At 41.3% G+C, this 14,707-nt stretch overlaps 1 protein-coding gene across 1 annotated transcript in view; it reads left to right on the forward strand.

The window, feature by feature from the left end:
* The first annotated feature begins 336 nt into the window (after positions 1-336).
* Trpa1 (transient receptor potential cation channel subfamily A member 1) overlaps positions 337-14,707 on the forward strand; it is a 56,227-nt gene continuing 41,856 nt past the window's right edge. The window contains exon 1 of the mRNA XM_052175931.1: positions 337-577. Coding sequence (XP_052031891.1) covers positions 467-577 — 111 coding nt within the window. The 5' untranslated portion in view covers positions 337-466. The remainder of the gene's footprint in view (positions 578-14,707) is intronic.

Below are 14,707 nucleotides of genomic sequence, written 5' to 3' on the forward strand. Positions count from 1 at the left end.
AGTGGGACTTCCGGACTTCCAACTGGGGGAAGATTTTTCTAAAAGTTCCGGATTATATTCTCTCTCCCTCCCCCAACCTTTCTCTTTTGTCCACTCCAGCCTCCTTGGCCACTATGAGGGATTGTTTTTAATTTTAACAAATGTGCTGAATCTGATCCAATTTGCAATCACTCTGTGATCGCCCAAAGTGTATGTGTGGGGTGGGGTGGGGTTGGGGGCAGATGCCCAAGAGGTTCATTTTTGTCTCCAGAGCCCCGCCTGCTACTTCCTCTACAAGTAGCCCAGGCTGGAAAACTCTTAGCAGAAGTTCCCTCCTACCCTGCAGGCGGAAGGGGGCTTTAGCTGCAGGGATCTCTCCAGCAGAGCTCGGTCGTAGGTCCCAAGCCCGGCTCCAGCTTCGGGTGCCCTGTCCCTAGGTGCCGCCTTGTGGGGAGCAGCGGCGCCGGCGGGCGTCCAGGTGGAGTCGATGAAGCGCAGCTTGAGGAGGATTCTGCGGCCCGAGGAAAGGAAGGAGGTCCAGGGCGTTGTCTATCGCGGCGTGGGGGAAGACATGGACTGCTCCAAGGAATCCTTTAAGGTACCGGGGAATCGGTGGTCTGGAACGTGCTGGGGCACCGTGAAAGGTGGGAGGCTGAAATTTCCTTGAAGACAGTATTCTGCTACTTACACACTCAAGTTTAGGAAGCACCCAGCATGAAAATGGCAGGAGACTGCATCAGGGTACCCAGCGCCTGTCACTGCTACCTGTGGTCCTCTCTTTTGCTTTCTTGTTTGATTAATTCCATCTTGCAGGAGGATGGATTGGTGCCAGGGAAGATGTTCCCTTCAAGTACTTTTGAAGTTTTACAGAATCGGAATCCAGGGACTGCATAAAGCCAGGATAAATTTGGAGTGCGTGAAATTCCTCTTCAAAGTTTAAGCCGATTTTTCGTTTGAAACGAAGTGGAACTGCAGCTGAGGATCTGGTAGTCAGATAGCAACCCAGCAAGTGGGCTGGGATGGAGAAACATTTCTATCTGAAAGTGAAAAGGAGATCTCAGCACTTAAAAACCATGCCTGTGGGAGACAAGGAAGCAAGACCTGCAGCCCCGACTGGGGACTCCTCACGGGGAGATCTAGTAAGGACCGGAGGTCCGCGGTGATGGGGGCTTCTGATTCTCAGTTCTCTGGATGTTCTGACCTATAAGAAAGTCGCACTCACTATCAGTTTGATGCTGATGCTGCAGCCTCTCTGAAGAGTAGAGGCAGGCTATTGGAAGCCTAGGAAATCATTAGTCTTCAGATAGTAAGAAGGGAAGGTCTTTCTTGAAATGTCAAGGCATTAACTGTGGCTTTTTAATCCCCTCTGCAAAAGATTAAAGGATCTGTTTATGTGTAAGGATCTGTAACATGGTTCCCACCAGGGAACATTTTTTTTTTAAAGATGGAAAACGAAATGCTTGTGCAAACAAACTTTCATAGAGCTTTCTTTAACTTACAGAAATATGAGCTTACAGAGCTCTTGCTTTGAGTCACACATGAAGGAAATTATTAGAATACTTTTCAATTCAGTACTTGGAAATTTATCTCTTTTTAAAAATAACCGATTCACAGCATTCCATTATGAGTAACACATTATGATTTATTTAACTGCTTATCTACTGATACACACTTAGGTCATTTTTGTTGGGTGTTCTATTTTATTTAGCTTCAATGTTTTTAATCTGTGACTGTCAATGTGCTCTCAGTCTGTGTGTCTGTTGGTAGTTTGGTCCTAACAGAGGCAAGAGGTATGTACAGCTTTAGTTTTGGCAGACATTACCCACCTGCTTCCTATGTAGACTGTGAGGCAGATGCATCCTACCTCACACAAACCCATCTACCTCCAGATTCTACATTGGTGCCTGTCCCACTTAAACTTAGCGTATTAACCTTGGCCTTTGCTTTAGTAGGAGGAACCACATTATGAGCGAATTTCAATACTACAATGCTATCATTATAATTAATGTGGGACAGAATGAAATTTTAAGATTTGAAAAACATTCCCTCACATATGTAAGTTCTTTTCTAGAGATTTGTAGAAGAAATTTTGGTATCTTTAGTTTCATTGATTAAGTCAAGAAATTAACTCAACTTAATACTTTTTAAAAGCACTTTGGGATTTAACTATTCTTTGACCATATTTAGTCTTTTATCTTAGGTTTTTTTCCTATTGGATCTCATTCCAATGAAACAAATTTTATTCAAGCAAATTAAAACAGATGGGTCTGAAATTTCTAATTTGAAGGGCCTAATTTAGAACTAAATTCTCTAAAAATGATCTAGAGTCTGCTGTCTTGTATATAATCATAGTACTTAGAATTTGAGAGCTTAGAGATTACTCAAAACATAAAGCCACTAAGAAGACTAAATTTATGTGTTAATCCACTAGAAGGTTGAATATATAAAATAGAAAGAAATAATGAAACCTCATTGCAGTTTTGGAATAGCACTGATAGTAAGAAGAGTTTTTAGTGTGCTTTCCAGATTTGAAAATCTGCAGCTAAGTAAAGCATTTGCCTGAAGTGTTTTCAAAGATTAAATAAATAAATAAATACTATCACAAAACACAAAATAAAAGTATACTGCAAGGCAGTTCTATTTTATATAATAATTTATCTAGGGGCATGCCAGGCCTGTCTTAAGACATTTTCTTGAAGGCTGGTGACATATCAGGTCCTGAACAGAGACGGTATAGTGTGTTTTATGAGCTCATGTGACATGTTTGCAGTCTGTTTATCGCTGTGAGGTCAATAGTGTCTTCTGCACTTCTGAACTTAGTCCTTCCTCTAAAAAGTGTGGAGGTTTATGCCGACTACCTATCTCTGAACAGACCTGTAGACTGCTCTTGAGCACTGGTGATGGGCAGTTACTATCCAGAGAATGTCAAGTGCAAGGGCTAAAATGCTTTCAAGTTGACTCAGGTGAGCAGTTTCTTTGCCAAGGCAGGACATTAAGGGAGAAGCCCTAATTTTTCAAGAATTTCAGTTTAATTATTAGGTATGTGTAACTCTGAGAGGGACTGGATGCCTCTGTCCTGTCCCATAGCCACGAAGGGACTTGAAATTGTTTTTTCCTTAGAAAGTGGCACATTTTGTCACTGCCAACATAAAGGAGGTTTTATTTTAAGTTCTATTCTGTGACAAGAGAAGTAAAAATCAAAGTTGGACACTTAAATATTTTAATTTATTCTGTCCTCTTGTTTAGTGAATTAATCCTAATATTCTAATTTTATCTCTGCTTTATTTGATAGCTTTCTTCACAATAGTGAGAAGGGATGTAGTTTCCTTTAAAAGCACAAATCAGATTTTGAAAGCTATCTTCCACGACAAAGGGGACCAGTAATAGTCATAGGAGAATTCAACAATTTTCTTGATCTTTTGGGGGCTATTTTTGTGGTTTGAGGAAAGAAAGTATGTCATGCTACCTTGGTTCTATGCAAAACTACTGCCTTGTTAAGCATTTTAGTTTGAGTCTTTGCAGTGAAGTAGTTAATGAGAAAAAGCTTTTTTATTAGTTATTTTATTTATTCACATTTCAAATGTTATCCCCATTCCCTGCTCCACTCCGCAAACCTCCTATCCCATCCTCCCTCCCCTTGCTTCTGTGAGGGTGCTCACCCACCCACCCATGCACCCCACTTCACTGCCCTAGCATTCCCCTGTACAAGCCTTCAAAGGGTCACGGGCCTCCCCTTCCATCTATGCTAGATCAGTAGATCCTCTGTTACATATGCAGCTAGAGCCATGGGTCCTTCTATATGTATCTTTGATTGGTGGTTTAGTTCCTGTGAGTTCAGGGATGGGGTCTGGTTGGTTGATTTTGTTGTTCTTCTATGGGGTTGCAGACCCCTTCAGCTCCTACAGTCCTTCCTCCAACCCCTCCATTGGGGTGCCGTGCTCAGTCCAATGGTTGGCTGCAAGCATCCACCTCTGTATTTTTCAGGCTCTGGCAGAGCCTCTCAGGAGACAGTCAGACAAGGCTACTGTCAGCAAGCACTTCTTGGCATCAATAATAGTTTCTGGGTTTGGTGTCTGCAGACAGGATGGATCCCTAGGTGTGGCCATCTCTGGATGGCCTTTCCTTCAGTTTCTTTTTTTTTTTTTTTTTTTTTTTTTTTTTTTATTTTCTTTTTTTTTTTTATTCGATATAATTTATTTACATTTCAAATGATTTCCCCTTTTCTAGCCCCCCCCCCACTCCCCGAAAGTCCCGTAAGCCCCCTTCTCTTCCCCTGTCCTCCCTCCCACCCCTTCCCAGTTCCCCGTTCTGGTTTTGCCAAATACTGTTTCACTGAGTCTTTCCAGAACCAGGGACCACTCCTGCTTTCTTCTTGTATCTCATTTGATGTGTGGATTATGTTTTGGGTATTCCAGTTTTCTAGGTTAATAACCACTTATTAGTGAGTGCATACCATGATTCACCTTTTGAGTCTGGGTTACCTCACTTAGTATGATGTTCTCTAGCTCCATCCATTTGCCTAAGAATTTCATGAATTCATTGTTTCTAATGGCTGAATAGTACTCCATTGTGTAGATATACCACATTTTTTGTATCCACTCTTCTGTTGAGGGATACCTGGGTTCTTTCCAGCATCTGGCAATTATAAATAGGGCTGCTATGAACATAGTAGAGCATGTATCCTTATTACATGGTGGGGAATCCTCTGGGTATATGCCCAGGAGTGGTATAGCAGGATCTTCTGGAAGTGAGGTGCCCAGTTTTCGGAGGAACCGCCAGACTGCTTTCCAGAGTGGTTGCACCAATTTGCAACCCCACCAGCAGTGGAGGAGTGTTCCTCTTTCTCCGCACCCTCTCCAACACCTGCTGTCTCCTGAATTTTTAATCTTAGCCATTCTGACTGGTGTAAGATGAAATCTTAGGGTTGTTTTGATTTGCATTTCCCTAATGACTAATGAAGTTGAGCATTTTTTAAGATGCTTCTCCGCCATCCGAAGTTCTTCAGGTGAGAATTCTTTGTTTAACTCTGTACCCCATTTTTTAATAGGGTTGTTCGGTTTTCTGGAGTCTAACTTCTTGAGTTCTTTATATATATTGGATATTAGCCCTCTATCTGATGTAGGATTGGTGAAGATCTTTTCCCAATTTGTTGGTTGCCGATCTGTCCTTTTGATGGTGTCCTTTGCCTTACAGAAACTCTGTAACCTTATGAGGTCCCATTTGTCAATTCTTGCTCTTAGAGCATACGCTATTGGTGTTCTGTTCAGAAACTTTCTCCCTGTACCGATGTCCTCAAGGGTCTTCCCCAGTTTCTTTTCTATTAGCTTCAGAGTGTCTGGCTTTATGTGGAGGTCCTTGATCCATTTGGATTTGAGCTTAGTACAAGGAGACAAGGATGGATCAATTCCCATTCTTCTGCATGCTGACCTCCAGTTGAACCAGCACCATTTGTTGAAAAGGCTATCTTTTTTCCATTGGATGTTTTCAGCCTCTTTGTCGAGGATCAAGTGGCCATAGGTGTGTGGGTTCATTTCTGGATCTTCAATCCTGTTCCATTGATCCTCCTGCCTGTCACTGTACCAATACCATGCAGTTTTTAACACTATTGCTCTGTAGTATTGCTTGAGGTCAGGGATACTGATTCCCCCAGATTTTCTTTTGTTGCTGAGAATAGTTTTAGCTATCCTGGGTTTTTTGTTGTTCCAGATGAATTTGATAATTGCTCTTTCTAACTCTGTGAAGAATTGAGTTGGGATTTTGATGGGTATTGCATTGAATCTGTATAGTGCTTTAGGCAAAATGGCCATTTTAACTATATTGATTCTACCGATCCATGAGCATGGGAGGTTTTCCCATTTTTTGAGGTCTTCTTCCATTTCCTTCTTCAGAGTCTTGAAGTTCTTGTCATACAGATCTTTCGCATGTTTGGTAAGAGTCACCCCAAGATACTTTATACTATTTGTGGCTATTGTGAAGGGGGTCATTTCCCTAATTTCTTTCTCAGCCTGCTTATCCTTTGAGTATAGGAAGGCCACTGATTTGCTTGAGTTGATTTTGTAACCTGCCACTTTGCTGAAGTTGTTTATCAGCTGTAGGAGCTCTCTAGTGGAGTTCTTTGGGTCACTTAGGTAGACGATCATGTCGTCTGCAAATAATGATAGTTTGACTTCCTCCTTTCCAATTTGTATCCCTTTGACCTCTTTATGTTGTCGAATTGCCCGAGCTAGTACCTCAAGTACAATATTGAAAAGATAAGGAGAAAGGGGGCAGCCTTGTCTGGTCCCTGATTTCAGTGGGATTGCTTCAAGTTTCTCTCCGTTTAGTTTGATGCTGGCTACCGGTTTGCTGTATATTGCTTTTACTATGTTTAGGTATGGGCCTTGAATTCCTGTTCTCTCCAAGACTTTAAGCATGAAAGGATGCTGAATTTTGTCAAATGCTTTTTCAGCATCCAATGAAATGACCATGTGGTTTTGTTCTTTGAGTTTGTTTATGTAGTGGATTGTATTGATGGATTTCCGTATATTGAACCAACCCTGCATTCCCGGGATAAAGCCTACTTGATCATGGTGGATGATCGTTTTGATGTGTTCTTGGATTCGGTTGGCAAGAATTTTATTGAGTATTTTTGCATCGATGTTCATAAGGGAAATTGGTCTGAAGTTCTCTTTCTTTGTTGGATCTTTGTGTGGCTTTGGTATCAGCGTAATTGTGGCTTCGTAGAAGGAATTGGGTAGTGTTCCTTCTGTTTCTATTTTGTGGAATAGTTTGAAGAGTATTGGTGTTAACTCTTCTTTGAAGGTCTGGTAGAATTCTGCACTGAAACCATCTGGTCCTGTGCTTTTTTTGGTTGGAAGACTTTCTATGACTCCTTCTATTTCTTTAGGCTTTATGGGACTGTTTAGATGGTCTAGTTGGTCCTGATTTAATTTTGGTATTTGGTATCTGTCAAGGAAATTGTCCATTTCCTCCAGATTCTCCAGTTGTGTTGAGTACAGGCTCTTGTAGTAGGATCTGATGATTTTTTGGATTTCCTCAGTTTCCGTTGTTATGTCTCCCTTTTCATTTCTAAGTTTGTTAATTTGGATACTTTCTCTGTGCCCTTTGGTCAGTCTGGCTAAGGGTTTATCTATCTTGTTGATTTTCTCAAAGAACCAGCTCCTGGTTTTGTTGATTTTTTGTATGGTTCTCTTTGTTTCTACTTGATTGATTTCGGCCCTGAGTTTGATGATTTCCTGCCTTCTACTCCTCCTGGGTGAAATAGCTTCTTTTTGTTCTAGGGCTTTCAGGTGTGTCATTAAGTTGGTAATGTATGCTCTCTCCATTTTCTTTTTGGAGGCACTCAGGGCTATGAGTTTTCCTCTTAGCACTGCTTTCATTGTGTCCCATAGATTTGGGTATGTTGTGTTTTCATTTTCATTGTGTTCTAAAAAGTCTTTAATTTCTTTCTTTATTTCTTCCTTGACCAAGGTGTCATTGAGTAGAGTATTGTTCAATTTCCACGTGTATGTGGGTTTTCTGTTGTTTCTGTTGCTATTGAAGACCACTTTTATTCCATAGTGATCAGATAGGAGGCATGGGATTAGTTCTATCTTCTTATATTTGTTGAGGTCTGTCTTGTGACCAATTATATGGTCGATTTTGGAGAAGGTACCATGAGGTGCTGAAAAAAAGGTATATTCTTTTGTTTTAGGATAGAATGTTCTATATATATCAGTTAAATCTAATTGGTCCAAAGCTTCAATTAGTTTCATTGTGTCCTTGTTTAGTTTCTGTTTTCCTGATCGGTCCATTGAGGAAAGTGCAGTGTTGAAGTCACCCACAATTATTGTGTTAGGTGCAATGTGTGCTTTGAGTTTTAATAAAGTTTCTTTTATGAAAGAGGGTGCCCTTGCATTTGGAGCATAGATGTTCAGGATTGAGAGTTCTTCTTGTTGTATTTTTCCTTTGACCAGCAAGAAGTGTCCCTCAGAGTCTCTTTTGATGACTTTGGGTTGAAAGTCAATTTTATCTGATATTAAAATGGCTACTCCAGCTTGTTTCCTGAGACCATTTGCTTGTAAAATTGTCTTCCAGCCTTTTACTCTAAGGTAGTGTTTGTCTTTGACCCTGAGGTGTGTTTCCTGTAAGCAGCAAAATGTAGGGTCCTGTTTACGTATCCAGTCAGTTAGTCTGTGTCTTTTTATTGGGGCATTGAGTCCATTGATGTTAAGAGATATTAAGGAATAGTGATTGTTACTTCCTATCATTTTTGACGTTATTTTTTAAATTTGATTGCTTAACTTCTTTTGGGTTTGATGAAAGGTTACTATCTTGCTTTTTTCAGGGTGAAGTTTCCCTCCTTGTATTGGTGTTGTCCTCCTATTATCCTTTTTAGGGCTGGGTTTGTGGATAGATATTGGGTGAACTTGGTTTTGTCATGAAATATCTTAGTTTCTCCATCTATGGTGATTGAGAGTTTTGCTGGATATAGTAGTTTTGGTTGGCATTTGTGTTCTCTTAGAGTCTGCATGAGATCTGCCCAGGACCTTCTAGCCTTCATAGTCTCAGGTGAAAAGTCTGCTGTGATTCTGATAGGTCTTCCTTTATATGTTACTTGGCCTTTTTCTCTTACTGCCTTTAATATTCTTTCTTTGTTTAGAACATTTGGTGTTTTGATTATTATGTGACGGGAAGTATTTCTGTTCTGGTCCAGTCTGTTTGGAGTTCTGTAGGCTTCTTGTATATTCATGGGCATCTCTCTCTTTAGGTTAGGGAAGTTTTCTTCCATAATTTTATTGAAGATATTTGCTGGCCCTTTAAGTTGTAAATCTTCACTCTCATCTATGCCTATAATCCTTAGGTTTGGTCTTCTCATTGTGTCCTGGATTTCCTGGATATTTTGGGTTACAAGCTTTTTGCATTTTGCATTTTCTTTAACTGTTGAGTCCATGGTTTCTATGGAATCTTCAGCATCTGAGATTCTTTCTTCTATTTCTTGTATTCTGTTGTTGATATTTGCATCTCTGTCCCCTGATTTCTTCCCAAGGCTTTCTATCTCCAAAGTTGTCTCCTTTTGAGTTTTCTTAGTTGTTTCTACTTCTGTTTTTAGATCCTGGATGGTTTTGCTTAGCTCCTTCACTTGCTTGTTTGTGCTTTCCTGTAATTCTTTAAGAGATTTTTGTGTTTTTTCTTTCATGACCTCAGCCTGTTGACCAAAGTTCTCCTGTATTTCTTTAAGAGATTTTTGTGTTTCGTCTTTCATGACCTCAGCCTGTTGACCAAAGTTCTCCTGTATTTCTTTAAGTGTTTTTTGCATTTCCTCCTTGTTGGCTTTTGTATTCTCCTGGATTTCTTTCAATGATTTTTGTGTTTCCCTTGCAAGGGCTTCTAACTTTTGATCCATTTTCTCCTGAATGTCCTTCATGTGTTCCTGTACCAGCATCATGACCAGTGATTTTAAATCCAAATCTTGTTTTACTGGTGTGATGGGGTATCCAGGACTTGCTGGTAGAGGAGAATTTGGTTCAGATGTTGCCATATTGCCTTGATTTCTGTTAGTGACGTTCCTGCGTTTGCCTTTTGCCATCTAGCTCTCACTGGTGTTACTTGGTCTTGTCAGTGCTGGACTCACCAGTGCAAGCTGCCCCTTCCCCGTTGGCCTCTGGTGCACAGCTTACACTCTGCACTGCCTGTAGACAGGGTGCTGTTGTCCAGGCTGTTCAGATCCCGAAGCAGGCACCTGAAGGCTCCCGCTGGGGCCCGCAGGATTTATTGGAGCACACCGACTTCTCCCAGCTGGTCGCCCGGAAGCCCCCACTAGCCTCTTGAGGGACCTGGAGATGTGGCGGCCACCCAGGCTGATCTGAAGCGGAGAGAGTTGAGCTGGGGGCTTCTGCCTGAGGCCTTGCCCCAGATTGTGTCTGTGGACCAGGTGGAACCTGTGTGCACCCCCAGGGAGCTCCGAAGGTGAATGTTGCTGTGACCTCCCCTGTGCTCCGCTCACTCCGCTGGGCAGCCGATTTCCCCAACCGGGCTGGCGCACAATAGGTTAGCCTTGTCGCCCGGGCCCTGAGTCCAGGCAAACGCCTGGGAAACCGGGCTGGCGCACACTAGGTTAGCCTTGTCGCCCGGGCCCTGAGTCCAGGCAAACGCCTGGGAGGCCAAGGTCCGAGCAAAGTTCCCCTAGGGCTATGTCTGTTATTTGGGTCCGCCAGGTGACCCAGATGGCGGGCGTGCGCGTCCGCGCTCCCCGAAAGCACCGGGAGAGTCTGTTGTGCTAATAACCTCCTGGGCGGGTTGACACACAGATGGCCCACCAAGCCGCCCAGTTCTTGGGGTCAGTCCTGTGCCTTTTGGGGCCTAGACCCCCGTTTTGTTAGCCTCAGGCTACGCTTGTTAGCAGTCTCTGCCCTCCCGAGCACTCTGGCTCCTGTAGGCAAAATGGCGGCGCGTGCACCGGCCGGGGCAAAAAGAAAAACTCCTGGCTGGGTTGGCGCCCCGATGGCCACTCGAACAGCCCAGGGCCTGGGTGCAGGCCAACGCCCGTCTGGTTCAGACCCCTGCGGTGTTGGGCCTAGGATTATGTTTGTGTACCTCAGTCTGACCGATCTCTGGAGCCCGGGTTCAAGATGGAGGTGAGTCTCTCCTGACTGGCGGGGAAGCCGAGTTCTGAAGTGGCTTCCGTGCAGCGAAAGGCTCCGCAGAACCGCAGTTGCTTGCCGCCCGGCTGGTCAGCGAAGGTCAGTGGTCGTGGGCGCAGGGCCTAACTGGACCCTGTGTCGCCTTGGTTCCACCGCTGATGGCCCTTCAGCTGGAGCAGCCACTGCTACCGCCGCCGCCGCCGCCGCCGCCCCCCCTTTCCTTCAGTTTCTGCTCCACTCTTTGTCCCTGCATTTCCTTTAGACAGAAGCAATTCTGGGTTAATATTTTTGAAATGGGTGGGTGGCCCCATCCCACACCTGATCCTGCCCCCATTTTCCCCTCCCCTCCTCACTCTCTCCCAGGTCCTTCCCTCCCTCTACCTCCCTTGATTATTTTGTTCCCCCTTTTAAGTTGAATTGAAAATATTTTAGTTGGCTGTGTGTTTGTAAATCTGGAAGGCACAATGCTAAATAATTTGAATCTTGAAGCTACCCTAGAACTGCAATGGACTTCTGTGAATTCTTCCAGCTTTGTGTATTTAAACATCTAGGAAACTAAAAGGCCAAGTAGCCTCCTTTATATAAAAGTTTGTAGAAGTCAGAAGGGCGGCTCAGCTGACAGAGTAGTTGCCTAGTATGGATGTAGGCCCGGGTTTAAATCCCAGTATGGAATAAACTTGAGTGATTGGGCATACCTACAATTCTAGCACTGAAGAAGTAGAAACGGGACAGTCAGAAGTTCAAGGTCAGTCTTCAGCATATAGTTGAAGGTGAGGCCATCCATGCCGACACCTGAGACTCTGCCTTAAAGGCAAACAAAAATCTTTATGTCTCTCTGTGTTTCCTGTGAAAGCTTCTGATGTTCTCTAGAAGAACATCACACATAGGACGATATCCTGGACAGTGACGCGTGAATGTACCACAGACCCTGAGCACAGCTAATGTCAGCCCGCACAGAAGGAAAGAGGCGAGAGACCCAGAACATTCTCAGCGTTCTTAGAGTCCATTTGGGCTTGAATACTGTCCTGGAAAGGACTTGTTTGTGTGAGGCACAGCTACTGCGTGTCAGATTAGAAAGTGCAGTGGATAAAACCTGAAACATTCCCAGGGTGGCTCGCACTTACAGTCTGAATACTAGGGAGAGCAGGGGCTTGGTGCCGTCCGAGCCATGCAGCAAGACCGAGGCAAGCTTGTGCTGTCCAACACCCTGTCTTAAAAACACAAGAGCCTAAAACTCACAGCATGCATCTGCAGTCACAGTGGCAGCCACCGCACATCCCCGGGCCACTCTGCACATGAATACTAGTGAGTGAGAGGCCGCAGTAGATGATCTGGTCTAGCTGGAGCCTACCTTCCAGGACGCAGCATTTGGAGAGCTACAGAAGGCTGGGTGATCGTACCATTTACTTCCAAACCCATTAGTAATTCTAGATGCAACTGTGATCAGCCATCTCATCAAACAATTGGAGATACTTCTGTAATTATTGATTTTGAGACTTCTTCATTTCCTGTGTGTAAGGCAATTGTTTTCAACTTTCAAATAACTGAACACGGAAATTGCTTATTGCCATTATGAATATTAATTGAAAATTATTTAATTAATCTTGTCAAAAATTGCTCATTTTCAAGAGTAGGGCAACTGTTTTAGATGCTTGAACAAGTCCCTTCGGGGACAGTGCTTCAGGACGATCCTAGCTTCACTGTGTAAGGGCAGGTTTGGTGGAGATTGACTGCAGGCAGAGGGGCCAAAAATATCTTAGATTCCTAGGCTTAGTAACCCTCACATTCAAGGAAACTTCCCTTCTTACTATTGTCTATTACCTGTACAAAACAAGGGCTCTCAGATAACATTTCTACACATGCATGCTTTGATCATTTTCTGCCCTCTCTTACTTGACTCTTCTTGCTGTACTTGAAATAAATGCATTTCACTCAGCAAAGCAGAGGCCCCTGTTTTTTAATATATTATTTCGACATTACATTTTGTAAAAGTCCTTCAAAAGTTTTCTTGAAGCCTTTATTTCCAAGACAGATGTAAGATAATGGTCAGGAAAACAAATGGTATATTTGATGTATTTATCAATGCTTAGCCATTTGCCAACTTTATGTCTATATGCACCGTTCTCTTTTTTTCTTTTTTGATGATTTTAATTTTTTTTTTACCTATTGAAAAGGGAAGTAAAAGGAGTAAAAACACTAAGATAAAACTAAAGATTTACATGGAAAATATTTCAGATAAACATGTTAAAATTGGCAATTTTCATGGAAAATTAAGGAGTAAAGTGGTAGACATGTAAAACATTGCTAAATTAATTGAAATATGAGATATAAACATTTTATGATAGAATTGAGGATTTACATGGAAACATTTCTGATAAAATTGTAGAAAATGTAGAAAAACATGTTAGAATTAAAGATTATCATGGAAATTTTTATATAGATATAATAATGGTAGACATAAAAGTATTCCTAAGTTGATTAAAAATGGAATTATACACATTTTATGATAAATTTGAAGGTTTACGTGGAAAATATTTCTGATAAAATTGTAGAAATATATAGAAAAACTTGTTAAAATTAAAGATTATCATGGAAATTATATAGGTAAAATGATAGGCATAAAGATAATTCTAAGTTGACTGAAGGTAGAATTATAAACATTTTCAGATAACATTGAAGATTTACATGGAAAATATTTCTGATAAAATTCAAAAAATTATAGACAAACCTGTTAAAATTGACTATTTGATGGAAAATTTTACATAAAGAATGGTTGGTATAAAAACTCTTTCTAAGGTAGAATTAGAAACATTTGTGATAAAATCAAAGATTTACATTGGAAACATTTCTGATAAACTAGATGAAGTATATAGAAAGACATTAAAATTGAAGATTATCATGAAAAATAATGCAGATAAAATGGTAGACAAAAACATTACTACATTAATTAAAAGGGGAATTACAAACATTTTCTGATAAAATTAATGATTTACATGAGAAATATTTTGTTAGTCTATGTCTTTTGATTGGGGAGTTGAGTCCATTGTTGTTAAGACATATTAGGGAATAGTGATTGTGGCTTTCTGTTATTTTTGATGTTATTTTTATGTTTGTGTGGGTATCTTCTTTTGGGTTTGTTGGAAGAAGATTACTTTCTTGCTTTTTCTAGGGTGTAGTTTCCTTCCTTGTGTTGGCATTTTCCATCAATTATCCTTTGTAGGGCTCGATTTGTGGACAGATATTGTGCAAATTTGGTTTTATTAAGAAATATCTTGGTTTCTCCATCTATGATGATTGAGAGTTTTGCTGGGTATAGTAGCCTGGGTTGGCATTTGTGTTCTCTTAGGGTCTGTATGAGGTCTGCCCAGGATCTTCTAGCTTTCATCATCTCTGGTGAGAAGTCTGGTGTAATTCTGATAGGTCTGCTTTTATAAGTTACTTGCCCTTTTCCCCTTACTTCTTTTAATATTCTTTCTTTGTTTAGTGAATTTGGTATTTTGATTATTATGTGCCAGGAGGATTTTCTGTTCTGGTCCAGTCTGTTTGGAATTCTGAAGGCTTCTTGTATGTTTATGGGCATCTCTTTCTAGGTTAGGGAAATTTTCTTCTACAATTTTGTTGAGGATATTTACTGGGCCTTTAAGATGTAAATCCTCACTCTCTTTTATACCTATCCTTAGGTTTGGTGTTCTCATTGTGTCCTGGAGTTCCTGGATGTTTTGAGTTACCAGCTTTATGCATTTTGCATTTTCTTTGACTGTTGAGTCAATGTTTTCTATGGTATCTTCAGCATCTGAGGTTCTTTCTTCCATCTCTTGTATTCTGCTGTTAATGCTTGCATCTATGACTCCTGAATTCTTTCCAAGGCTTTCTATCTCCAGAGATGTCCCACTTTGTGATTTCTTTATTATTTCTACTTCCACTTTTAGATCCTAGATGGTTTTGTTCAGTTCCTTCACTTGATTGTTTGTGTTCTCCTGTAATTCTTTGAGGAATTTTTGTATTTCTTCTTTAAGGGCTTTTACCTGTTTACCAATGTTCTCCTGCATTTCTTTAAGGGAGTTACTTAAGTCTTTCTTAAAGCCCTCTATCTGCATCATGAGATA

This window comes from Apodemus sylvaticus, chromosome 3 (genome assembly GCF_947179515.1).
Source record: "Apodemus sylvaticus chromosome 3, mApoSyl1.1, whole genome shotgun sequence".
Classification (NCBI taxonomy): Eukaryota; Metazoa; Chordata; class Mammalia; order Rodentia; family Muridae; genus Apodemus; species Apodemus sylvaticus.